Below are 13,623 nucleotides of genomic sequence, written 5' to 3'. Positions count from 1 at the left end.
AAAATGGTCCACCAAGTGGAGCGAATAATAAATCACAAGCTAAACCTATAGTATTTATTCCAATACTTCCTATGCAAAGCGTATTATCTGCATATATCCTAATAAATACGTTACTTGATACACTTCCATTAGGAATAGTTCCTTTAAATGCTAACCATAGTTTTCTGAGAATACCAGGACCACTATTTTGAATCAAAATTGCTGTTCCATCAGTACTTGTTTTTGGTTCAAGAGTCTGGGATTTTACTCCCATGCATGTTAAACTTGAATTTGGTACTATTTCTAAATCGCTAGGATTAGGTATTATTGTGTCAACATAATACTTTGTAGCAGCATCATTTGGATTTGTAGGTTCTGCTACATTCATTAATTTGTTTGTATTCATGTCAATATCACTAGTTGCATTATTTTGCCCATCTCTTCTAATAAACAAACTATTAGCTTGAGATGCTGTTAATCCATTTGGAACCACTCGACTTGCAGCTGAATTAATTTTTGTACGCCCGAATTTATCAACAGGCATTTTATATATTGAATTACCATAGATTATTAATAATATTCTGAAAATCATATCCTTCATCTAGTTTTTTTAAAACATAGAGACACAAATGTCCACAGAATGAAGTATTTCCAAACTGAACTCTATCACTATTATAATAAACAGAGTCTTTTAAATAATTAACAGCTTCGACAGGTGGGGGTTGTACATAAGAGTCAAAACTTAATTTTTTTTCACCGTCTTTGTACCAGCAAATCCAATGAAAACTCTGTCTACTTGAATCTCCTGTATTTAATATTCCACATTCTTTTCTTTGTGTATTTTTAGGTAATTCATCTCTTACAAATACACCTTAAAAATTTTTTATTTTTAGTTTTTTTGCTGCTTCTAACAATTGAAAATTTGTTAAAGATTCATTAGGTAGAATTATTCCTTCAACATTGATAAGTTTATAATTGTTATTTTTCATTTTTATTTATAGATATTTATATTTTTGGGCTCTTTGACCTATTTGGGCTCTTTATTGACCTCTTTGCCTAATTGACCTTTGGGCTCTTTGACCTATTTGACTTATAAATTATTTACTTTTAGTTTGTAGTGCCCATATGCTTATGTGTGTATTCCATCTTCTAAAATAACTCTTTTATCGTCTTCTGCGCTTAATGCTATTTTATTGACCTCTTCTGTGTAAATTTCATGTGAATATGATCTTATTACATTCATTTTCCTAATAAGATCTCTTTTATTTAATAAACAATCTTTGTAATCTTCATGGTTATATACTTTTTAACAACATTTTTTCTTTACTCCTTTACATTTTTTGTTATCTTTTCCGTGTACTTTGTAAGAATACAACTTTGATCTGAGTCCTACAAATTCTCAATTTGTGCTCCTCCAGTCTCATCTTTAAACATTCCTATTATTTTCTTATTAAGACCAACTTTAAAATCAACATTATTATTTGCTGGGTGCTTTGGGTTAAACTCACTTGTATCAAATTTGTTTTCAATATCTTTAGAGATATCGGAATAAAAGTCTTCTGTTTTAATTTCGTATGTTAAAGAATCTGTCAATCATCAATAGTTTTACTCGATCAGCATATTTTTTTCTTTATGTAATCATAATGAAATTCATACATTATTATCATCTAAATATTGGATGAATGTTGATGGTTTGCTTTGATCATACTCCTCACCCATGTACTTATTATTAGAAGTTCCTAACCTACTTGATATTATACTAATTCCACCTCTTATGCCTTTCTTTATCATTAGTATCATATCGTAATCACTTAGCAATTCTAATTTTATTTTTGTTTTTTTCAATACTGCATCTCAAACTAATCCTGGTGATGTATAATACCAAGCAGGATCTAATTTATAACAATTCATACAAACATCTCTAAAATTTTCAAAGACGTCAGCTAATAAAAGCACATCTGAAACATTGTACAAGTCATGATAATCTTTAAATGTTTTGCAATTAAACTCATTACATACATTTTGTGCATGTGAGTAATCATCATCACTCATATCTTCATCGTTTAATTTTGAAAAGAATGATTCTTTTGGTGGTAATTGTGTCTCATTTAATCTATTAATAGAATCAACCCAATCATATGGGTATACACCTTTTCTGAGTAACAAATCTAATTTTTTTATTGAATATAATTTTCCGATATTTTTACACTGGTCTTTTGCTAAATTCTAAAGCATCTAAACTAGAAGGCATAAATCTATAACTATCTAAGAAACGAAGTTCACGTTTAATTTCAATTTTCTTACCTTCTTTAATATACTCATCGACTTTAATTTCTCTAGAAAACCTAATATACTTTTCTTCATTGTTTGGCATGCAACTCAATTTTCCTCCTGATAATTTCTTTATAAATAAGTGAGAATCATAACCAGATAAATTGTGAAATAGTACTGGAAGGAATTTTGGAATTTTATAACTTAAATTACAATTTTGATGAGCAGCACCTCTATATTTTCCAGTAATGTGGCAGTGATCACGTACTTTATCTTTTCCAAGTTTTTCTCCATAAATGTGACATTGTGTTGCTGCATCAAAATCATGCTTGTTTTCAGGAGTAAATATAATCTTTTTTGGAAATTTATTCATATCACAATTTTTTATGATATCTTCTTGTAAACTATCAACAAAAATTTGTGCAACATCATCAGTTTCACTACTTGCAGTAAATGTGACTGGACTGCTTTGATAAAAACTTTCATCAAAACATTTAATATAATAACAGAATGAACTTGGAATATGTTTCTGATATTGTTTAGTATAAGATTCATTCGGATTTGGTTCACAAGTGTCAATTTGTTTGATAAAACTTTCAAAGTCAGCATATACTACAAACGGAACTCTCATTGATTTATTGTGATTAGTAAATTGCATTGTTGAATTTAGTGGTGGAAGTTCGATTCGTACTGAATCATGTGTTTCACAATACAATTTATGATTAGATAAAGATTCTTCTGAATTAAATCCTAACAAACAATTTCTACAATAGTGTTTTTTGCAATGTTTATTAGATGTTTATGATGAAAGTAATCTGCTTAAATTTTTTATTAAACAGTAATGACTCGTTTCGCCATTTGAGATTAATAGTAAATCTAAATGTTTGCGATCATTATTCTTTGATACATTCAAAATATGAACTTCTGAGTTTTCATAACCATATACATTGATACTGATATCTTGATTGTTCTTCTCAAATTGTGTGATTTGATTTAATGATACTGGAAAATCTATTTTTTCCCAGTTTATTTTTTCTGCTTGATCTTTAAGCTCTTTATCTACTCTTTCAGGATGATTATCTTTTTTATTTAATGCTCTTGCAATACACCACTTAAAACATTGATTATCTTCATTTTTTATATTAATTATCGCATTTTTATTTGCTAAATTTTATCAAGTGGAATGTATGATTTAGCTTTAATAGGATTATACTCAATAATATTTATATTCATATTTTAACAGAAACAAATCTCCAACCTGATCCTGCTTGTTGATATAATGATAATGATTCTAAAATTTTCTGCTTTGATATTTCATAAAACTTGTCTAAATCTTTTGTTTCTAATACAACCTGATTATTCGTTCTAAATGGAGCAGATGTGATTATAGTTTCTCCTGTTTTAATATCAGTACGCTCCATTTCACAATAGAGAACTATATAAACCTTTGCATTTCTATTTTCGTTTAGTAATTTAATAGCACTATTTTTAGCAGCATTTATGAAGGATAAAGCATCATATCGTTTTATTCCTTTAACTGAAAACTGATTTGTTACATTCTTAACAGCTGATTGTGATAATTTAAATTCTATCGGATTTCTAATTCCAAATTTTTGATACAAATTTAAAACTTTTTAAAAATTCATCAACTTTTTTATTCACAACCTTTTTAATTGGCTCTGGAACATATGATACAATCCAATCTGCAAGAGAATTAATCTTTTTATTTATTTCTTTTCTAATTTGTGTAATAGGTTGAAAAGGTGACGGAGCTAAAATTGTTGATGATATATCTGGAACAGGCTCATCAAGTAGATACTTCGTATCCATCTGTTCGACTGATTGCATCGGTGTGTGCGATAACTCTGTAATGAGATCATCTTTTCTCATTCTATAATAATATATAAAAGGTTCATGGGTTAAAATTTCTGAAGATGTTATATCTGGAATAGGTTCATCTAGTAGATACTCTATATCCATTTTTATATGGCAAGATTTTATTTTTTTAATTTTTCAGAATTTGTATATATGTAAGATAACAATTCAATCGAATTTGGATTTTTAGATAACATAAACCAATCTACTTTATCTAAATTATCTTTTAATACTTCAATTGCATTTGGATTTAAAGATAAAGTTAATCAATCTACTTTATCTAAATTATCTTTTAATATTTCAATTGCATTTGGATTTTCAGATAACTCTGTCCAATCTGCATTATCTAAATTATTTTTTAATAATTCAATCGCATTAGGATTTGAAGATAATTCTGTCCAATCTACTTTATCTAAGTTTTTTTTTAATATTTCAATAGCATTTGGATTTGCAGATAAATCATACCAACTTACTTTATCTAAATTATCTTTTAATATTTTAACTGCATTTGGATTTTTAGATAAAGCATACCAATTAATTTTATCTAAATTATCTTTTAACATTTCGATCGCATTAAGATTTGCAGATAACTCATACCAACTTACTTTATCTAAATTATCTTTTAATATTTTAACTGCATTTGGATTTTTAGATAAAGCATACCAATTAATTTTATCTAAATTATCTTTTAACATTTCGATCGCATTAAGATTTGCAGATAACTCATACCAACTTACTTTATCTAAATTATCTTTTAATATTTTAACTGCATTTGGATTTTTAGATAAAGCATACCAATTAATTTTATCTAAATTACCTTTTAACATTTCGATCGCATTAAGATTTGCAGATAACTCATATCAACTTACTTTATCTAAATTATCTTTTAATATTTTAACTGCATTTGGATTTGCAAATAAATTATTAGATACCATTTTTTATATATAAAGATTTTTTTTTTTAATTTTTTCAGAATTTTATTTTTCAGAATTTAATATTTCAATCTTAAATCCATTATCAATCTTCCCATCACGCAATTCAAGATATCTATATCCATGCCCAGTTCCACGCATAGCACTATATAAGGATTTATATACTGTTTCTTCTCCTGTTTCCATGTTTGTTAACTTAATAGTGACTGGTTATTTCTTAATTGTTCTTAATCTTTCATATTTTGAATCTATTTCTTTTTTCTCTTTTACTAGATGTATTCTAGGTCTTCCAACTGATTTTTTTTCATTTACTTCTTTTACTGGATGTATTCTAGGTCTTCAAACTGGTCTTTTCTCATCAGTTGCTTCTGTTGCTTTTGATATGATTGATTCTTTATCTATCAACCCATAATTTTTAGATGCTTGCGAAATGTTATTTTATTTTAACAACTTCTGCAAGTTTTCTCTTGTAAAATACATTTTTATTATGTAAAGATAAAAAAATTTTTAAATCAATTCAAAAAAAATTAATAAACAACGTTCAACTTATTTCCATCTGATTGAAAGTGTAAAAACTTATCCGATATTACAACAGCAAACGCTTCAGTATCTGCTGAAACAGCTGCATTAAATATTGCTTAAATTTGTGTATCTACTGCTAATGGTTTTAATTTTTCTGATTCTCTACTAACATCAAAAACCATATGTGGGTATAAATCTTTATAGTCTGAAGGAGTTATGTTGCTTTGTGTTATCAAATCGTTCATTCCATAAAATTTTTCACTAAATACAGATGCATCTCTATAAGCTCTTAAAAATTGATGATTTGGAAATGATAATTTATAGTCAACAGCTAGATATCTTTCTTGATTAAGCATAGTGTATATATTTTTCAAGTCACAATGATCAAATATGGAAGAATTAACTTCTTGATTTCCATCCTTATTTGTTTGGAATCCAACAATGATGTATCTTGGTTTTTCTTGAGATGTCTTTACGCTAAGTCTCCAAGAAAACGTTGTAGATTGTGGAACAGTTATAGTATCACACTGCCTTGCGCGAAAAGTTACTGGAAGTGTCACTGTTGATTCAATACTTTTATAAAGATTAACTGTCTCTATATCTGATGGAATCACATGTGGCATGAACAATGATATTTTATCAAGATTAACTTTTCCTGCAGCTGCAATAGCGTTTCTAAAAATTGCTTCGGTATCACCTTTTCTAACAAGAGTTAGAGTATGTTTAAATTCGTAAATAACTCTGTTGTAATCATCGCAGAATCCAAAAATGTGCATAATACCATTATTTGTGAGTGACACTACATCTGCATTAACATAAGCTGTCCCATCAAGTTTAAGAAGTCTTCCTTTAAACAAGAGATAAGCCTCAGATGGAAGTGTGAACAGATCTTGTTGCTCAATGTTAATTCTTATTTCTCAAGCGCTATTTAGGTTTGTGCGAGCTACTGGTTCATATTCATGGAATTCAACTCTTTCAATTCCATCATCCAAAGTTGGGATTTCTGTAAAATTTAATACATCAGAAGTTGCCATTTTTTTATATAAAATTTTTTTTTTTTAAATGGAAAATAAATATAAAAAAATTTAGCCAATCGAAGACCGCGGCTTTTTTTTACTAGATCTTCTATCCTTATAGCTGTTGATTTTATTGCAGACCCCATCATATTATTTATATTTGGTGTAACTTCATCAGCTTTTTTATTTAAATTTGAGATTATTTCATTAATTTTATTATTAATGACTGTATTTGGTTGTGAAACTTTAGAAGATGCTTTTCTAATTTATTGTTTTCCTTTTTCAACTGCGACATCTTTAACAGCTTCTATTGCTGATGTTGAAAGTTCTTTCCCTGCTGATTTAGCAGTTATTGCAGTTTTTCCTAAATCGCTAGCAGCTAACCTCTTCAACATAGCTGATGACACTCTTGTTACATTTGATGATGCTGCTCGTTTAAATAAATTTATTAAACTGTCAAATATACCACTTCCTCCAACAACTTGCTTCTTAACATATCTCTTATTTTTAACAAATAGCATTTTTATGTACGCAATTTTTTTTTAATTTTTTTTACTCATATTATCATATTCATATTATCATATTTATATTATCATATTGCTAGATTATTTTGTATTGCTTTATACTGATCACTATTCATAACACCTTGTCTTAACAATTCATCACAAATTGCAACAGCTTCATTTCTTGATCCAGTATTTTCTGCTCTCCGTGCAGCTATACATAATTCAAGCCTATCAAGGAGTGCATTAGGATCGCTAGGGAGAATTATTGGTTCTATTCCTGTTCCCTTTGATTCAAGCTTTCTAGTTCTCTTTAACTATCTCCAAATGGCGGCTATTATTTCTTTGTATTTTTCACTCCGAGATGACTTTGGTTTTCCTGAATCAGTAGTAGTTGCATCTGTTTGTATTATTGTATCTCAATAATTGTGAAGATCATCTATATTATATATTTCCTTATTAGGATTAGAATTTGTTAGTAATTCCCAAAGACCAGGAGTACCAATTCATTTTATTCCATTTATATCTACATCATCATTATTAAATTATATTGGAACTTTTCCTGTAAAAAATTAACCCTCTTTAGAATGTATTCCAAATCTAGTGTCTGTAGACTTTTTACTATAAGTATACATCTTAAGATAGTCTGTTGCAATTTTTCCCAACTTTAAAAATTTTTTCTAATCAGAAGGCATTATTTCTTGAGATCCATAAGTAAGTATTTCAGGATATGCATTTGAAAAGATTTGGCGAGAGCAAATTGATTAGCTTGATCTTGCAATTTAGATATATCCTCCTTTATTCCAGATTGACTATCAATTAATGGCTTGTACAATTTTGACAAGTCTATCTGCAAATTAGAATCTCCAATCTTTTCACTAAGATCATTCTGCTGTATTCTTTTTTTACTCTCTGATAATTCTTTTACAATTTGATCTCTCCTTTCAGTGTCTGTAATTTTTAAAAATGACGTTTTGTTTTTATATAAAAAATATTAAAAACACAACATAAAATTTTATGTTGTGTTTTACGTTTTACATTACGTTTTACGTTACGTTTTACGTTACGTTTTACGTTACGTTTTACGTTACGTTTTACGTTACGTTTTACGTTACGTTTTACGTTACGTTTTACGTTACGTTTTACGTAACGTTTTACGTTACGTTTTACGTTACGTTTTACGTTACGTTTTACGTTACGTTTTACGTTACGTTTTACGTTACGTTTTACGTTACGTTTTACGTTTTACGTTACGTTTTATGTTTTACGTTACGTTTTAAATTTTACGTTTTAGCAAACTATTTAAATAATCAATATTAAACGTTCCACAATTATTTTTAATCTCAAAGTTTTTATAAATGATATCATTTGTTTCTAATAATTTTAATATAAGTGCCATTGATAAAATACTTTTTTTTTTTTTTTTCTTTGAAATCACACTCTAATTGAAGTACATATTTATCTATTATTCTTAATTTATCCTGTTTTTTAACATTATTCCATTGTTTAAGTGATTCATTAATGTCTCTTTCTACACAATAAAAATCACTATCTTCATTCCAGATAAGTTTATAAAGTTTATTTCTCTCATCATCACTATAAGTTGATGATATCTAAAAGTTTCCATAATCATTGATAAATATAGAGTGACTTCCTGAATCAACAAACCTTTTCCAAATCCAAGAAGTTCTAAATGTTTTTTTTTTATTCAAATCTCTTTCACGTTTACTACATTCTAAAAAGAACGGATATAAATGTTGCATATCTTATTCTTTGTCAATAAAATGTTAAGTGACTATTTTTTTATTAAACCTACTATAAATTACTTTAATAGCTTCTTCTCTCCCTTGGTCGATTAGTGACAACTTTGTTTGTTCATTAATTTCATTTTTAACTTTTATTTTAATTTGCTCCATCATCGTCTGAAATTTTTCAAGTTCACCAAGTATTAACTCAAATTCCTTGTCATCTATATGCCCATCTATTAAAGCTTTAGAAATATAATTGCTTATTGTATTTAGTTTTGAATCAGCAAGCACTTTAATCTTTTCATGCTTTTCTGCTTTTAAATTCATTTTTTTCTTAATTTGTCCGCCTATTATTGATAACACACCTGCTCCTAATGCTGCACCTTCACATGCAATAACTACTGGTGCTGCAATTATTGTTGATAAAAAACCAATTCCAATAGTTCCAAGTGCCATAGTGCATGATAGTTAATTATCAATTGCAGAAATTATTTTTGTAGCTCTATGATATTTTTTACTCAGCGTTATTCTCTTTTCTCTCTCACGCTCTATTTCCTTTTGAATCTCGCCAATTTTTTGTAACCGATATGATTGATCTTGGTTTTTAATAGATTTTTCTTCAGGTACATTAGAAAGAGTTGAATAAATGTTATTGTACATTTTATTATTGTATTTCATTTTTAATAAAAAAAAATAAAAATTAACACAATAGATTAACAGAAAAAATCTTCTTTTTTTATTAACACATCAGAATAAGAATTATTTACAATTGTTACTATAATATCATCAACAGACTCTGCTATTACACAATCTTGTAAACTTAACATTTTTAATCTAAGTTCATGTTTTAATGAAACTAATGCAACACCTTTTCTTACAAATAAGCCAAAATTTAAAACAACATTTTGCTGTGATAAAAATTTTATATTAATGTCTTGTTGCGCAAATACATCATATCTTCCATTTATTAATATTGCTGGTAAATTTTTATGTGGTTTAAAAACTATAGGAAATAGTTCGGGTTTTTTATATTTGTTTATAAATTTATGCACTGGCATGCTATTTGACATTTTATTATTTATAAATTTTATTATAATTTTTATATTGAGTTTTTACAAAATCATATTCAAAAATGGAATATTAGCAAATGGAGAATTTGGTCCTAATAATAAACCTAAACCTGTGGGAGTATAACAATTTTCAGCACGTAAGTACAGACCATCACCTACAAAACTTCCTTTACTCCATGGTTTCAATTATAAACCAGATCCTACACATGTTAATTTAACTCCTTGTCCATTCTTTTTCATGTACACAATACCATTTCCAGCAATTTTATTAATCAAAGTTGATCTGGCTGCTCTATTCTCTATTTTAGAACTGTGTACTCTATTTTAGAACTGTGTACTAATTGTGCTTTACTTAAAGTAATTGATACACCAGTACCTTTTTCATATGCTTTTGTAATTTTATTCAATTGTGTTGTTGTTACAGCTAATACATGCTCACCATTTAAATCTGAATGTGATAACTTAATACTCTAATACCACACTTAATTGCATTTTTAATTTTTTCTATTTGGTTTTGTGAAAGATTTACTTTAATATTAGTATATTTACTCATTTTGTTTTTATATGCATTATAAAAAAAATAGATTATTTTTTTTCTCTTATATGAAATCTAATAGCTAATTTTTCACCTCGTAAATTTATCAGATTTCTATCTTGATCAACCAATTTAGTCTCCATCTTTGAAATTGTTTTTAGTGTTATTGGTCAGTAAATTAAGTTTAATGGTTCTTAAATAATTTTATATCCAGGACCAACACTTGGGGAAAATGAATATATAATGTTGTTTTATTTACATAGGATGATGGTATTATATCATTTGTTACACTTATACTATTAATACTTAAAATGTTTACTATATTATCTGATTCATGAGATCCAGTTGAATATACTTGACTGTTAAAACCAAGAATAGATCTAATTGAATTTATAGGTGTAAGATCAACTTTATAACCAGCTTCAATATTTAAAGTTGTTTTCAATGTGTTATTATCTGCTGAAAATATAATACTAGTTTCAACTCCATTAATAGTTTTACTATTTTCAATAATTTTTTCCACAATATACTTATTTATATCATCAATCTCATAACTACCTTCTAAAATGTTTATATCTATCCAAGTCGCTCCGTTATCTGAACTATATCTAAAATTGTTATTTGAAGAATCAACACTTGGAAAACTGTAGAATGTATGAAGACCAACTAATACCATTTCATAATCTTTATCTTCACTTAGTTGTATAATAGCAGCAAACTTCTCTTTTATATGACTACTTTTATCATTCAATATTATATACATTTTTTATATACAAAAAAATTATTTTAAACTTAAGATGGAAAATAAAAATTATCTAATCCACTTCTATATTTTCCATTATCTTTTTTAGAAGATAAATCTATAGCAACAAATCCATGAGGTTCTGACCAAGCTTTATTACAAAAATCTTTAAACTCATCTCTTGTCATATCACTTGAAACATGATCATAATAAATGTGATTTAAACTCTTTGAATCTTGAGGAAATAAACATATGAAATTTGAATTTTCTCGTATAGTTCTCCTAGGTAACTCAAAATAATTTTGTGCAAGATAGAAACAATCTACATTACTATTCCTTCCTCTTGTATAATATTTTTCACACTTATTTTCCTTTGTTAACTGTAGATCATCAAATATCATCAAATTATTCTTGTTAATATCAAGATCCTCAGGATTTGGTACATCTTCATCTGTTTCAAAAAACTTACCCTCCATATCTGCTTTATCTTTCAAAGTTTTTGAAACTTCTTCAATTACAAAATTTGGATTTGCATTTGATTTTTGCATTTCATCGTAAAACCTAAATAGATTAAGATTAACTTCTTTTGGTAATTTTTCTTCAAAAGATCTTTTTAATAATTTGTATTCTAGTTGAAAAAGAGACTTTCCAAAAACTTGTAAATTATTATAATCTAACCAACCAGGTCTTAAAAGTGGATTTAATAATAAATTAGTTTTTCCACAACACGACTTTCCAACAATAATTCCTCTTATACTTTTTGGTAACATTTTACTATTATTTCGCTTATTTTCATTTTCATTCAATGACAAACGTTCAATGTCCATTTTTATATACAAGATTTTAATTTTTTATATAAAAAAATGTTTATATATATAAAAAATGTACTGCGTTAAATGTAGAAACAAAACAAATACACTAAACTTGCAAAATGTTGTGAGTAAAAACAATAGAAATATGCAACGTGGAACTTGCGCTATTTGTGGAAAATTAAAAACTCAATTTGTATCATCAAAAAAGGGAGGAGATTTAGTGAGTTTGTTTAATTCAGCAACACGTAAAATAAAACTACCATGGTCAAAGTTTTCAGGTGAAATGCATTTACCGGGAATGAACTTTGCAGGTCCTGGCACTGATTTAGATGAACGATTAACTTCTACTTACGCATATAAAGAATGGACTAAACCTATAGATAGAGTTGATAATGCAGCTTACCATCACGATCTTGCTTATAAATACCTCAATGATACCGCAAAAAGAAATTTAGTTGATAAAATTATGATTGAAGAAATGGGTGCTATAAAAAATCCAACAATACGTGAAAGAATTGAACGAGGTATTATAAAACCTATTATATCATCTTAAGCAAAGTTTGGGTTAGGTCTTTCAGACCCATATGAATTGGGTGTTGAAACTACTCAAAAAAACTACAAACGATCAGTAAAAAAGAAGAGGATAAAAAATTAATTCATATGGATCCAAAGGATTTAATTCTTATGGATCCGAAATGGACTGACAAACTTGCAAACGAACTTCATAGACCCGTTGTAAAACATTTCAGAAAAAGAAAAGTGATTGTAAATGGAATTGATGAAATATGGGCTGCTGATTTAGTTGACATGCAATCTTTCTCCAAATTCAATGACGGTATAAAATACTTATTAATGGTGATAGATGTTTTTTCTAAGTATGGATGGATCGTTCCATTGAAAAGTAAAACTGGAGTTGATGTTGCTAATGCTTTAAATAAAATCTTTAAAAATTCTTCAAATTTACATGGATCCAAAGGATTTAAAAAAAGAAAGTGTCAAAAAATGTGGGTGGATAAAGGCTTAGAAATTTATAATAAGCATATTAAAGGGTGCAAGTAGTTGATGTAAATTCAACAGAAACAAAGCCAGGCCCTGGCCTTCCCTTAGAAGTTGCATACAAGATCAGAGCTGTTTTTGAGGATCTCACTTAAGAAGATGAGCTTAAAAATGTCTTCACGGCAAAACACAAAGTACAAATGAATCCTTTAATGGAAAAATTTGGAATTGTATACCGAAAACAAAATTTGCCACCATTACAGTGCTAAAGTTTGGTGTCTACGACGCTGTAGCTAATTTTAATATTGGAATAAAATCGTCAATCCAAATTTATGAAAATCTTAACGTGATTCCTGGGTTTTATACAATAAGCGGTTAAAATGCAATATACAAAATCCACCCTAAACGGTTAATCTATCGAGGAAAGCCAAATAATAAATTGCGTCGTCAAAAATTAATGGGCTAAAAAATTGAAGAAAAGTGACAAAAGCTAAGAAAATGAAAGCAAATTATATGAAAAAGGAGGGTTTTAATTTAAATTAGAGTCTTATATGTGATATTTAGTATGTTTGGAGATTTTTTTATTGAATAATTTTACGTTTTTAGCGTTTTCTTAGTTTAA

The 13,623-nt window shown here is 27.7% G+C and overlaps 1 protein-coding gene across 1 annotated transcript; it reads right to left on the bottom strand.

Moving 5' to 3' along the window:
* Positions 1-5,695: 5,695 nt before the first annotated feature.
* Positions 5,696-6,613, bottom strand: LOC136088012 (uncharacterized). The gene is made up of 2 exons (XM_065811649.1): positions 6,527-6,613; positions 5,696-6,475 (listed from the first exon to the last, which is right to left on the bottom strand). Exons 1-2 carry the CDS (start codon positions 6,611-6,613, stop codon positions 5,696-5,698), a joined length of 867 nt encoding a protein of 288 aa, XP_065667721.1.
* Positions 6,614-13,623: the final 7,010 nt, after the last annotated feature.

Source organism: Hydra vulgaris, chromosome 12, assembly GCF_038396675.1.
Source record: "Hydra vulgaris chromosome 12, alternate assembly HydraT2T_AEP".
Classification (NCBI taxonomy): domain Eukaryota; kingdom Metazoa; phylum Cnidaria; class Hydrozoa; order Anthoathecata; family Hydridae; genus Hydra; species Hydra vulgaris.
Note: the sequence above shows the minus strand (reverse complement) of the source record. Positions and strands in the feature narration are given on the sequence as shown.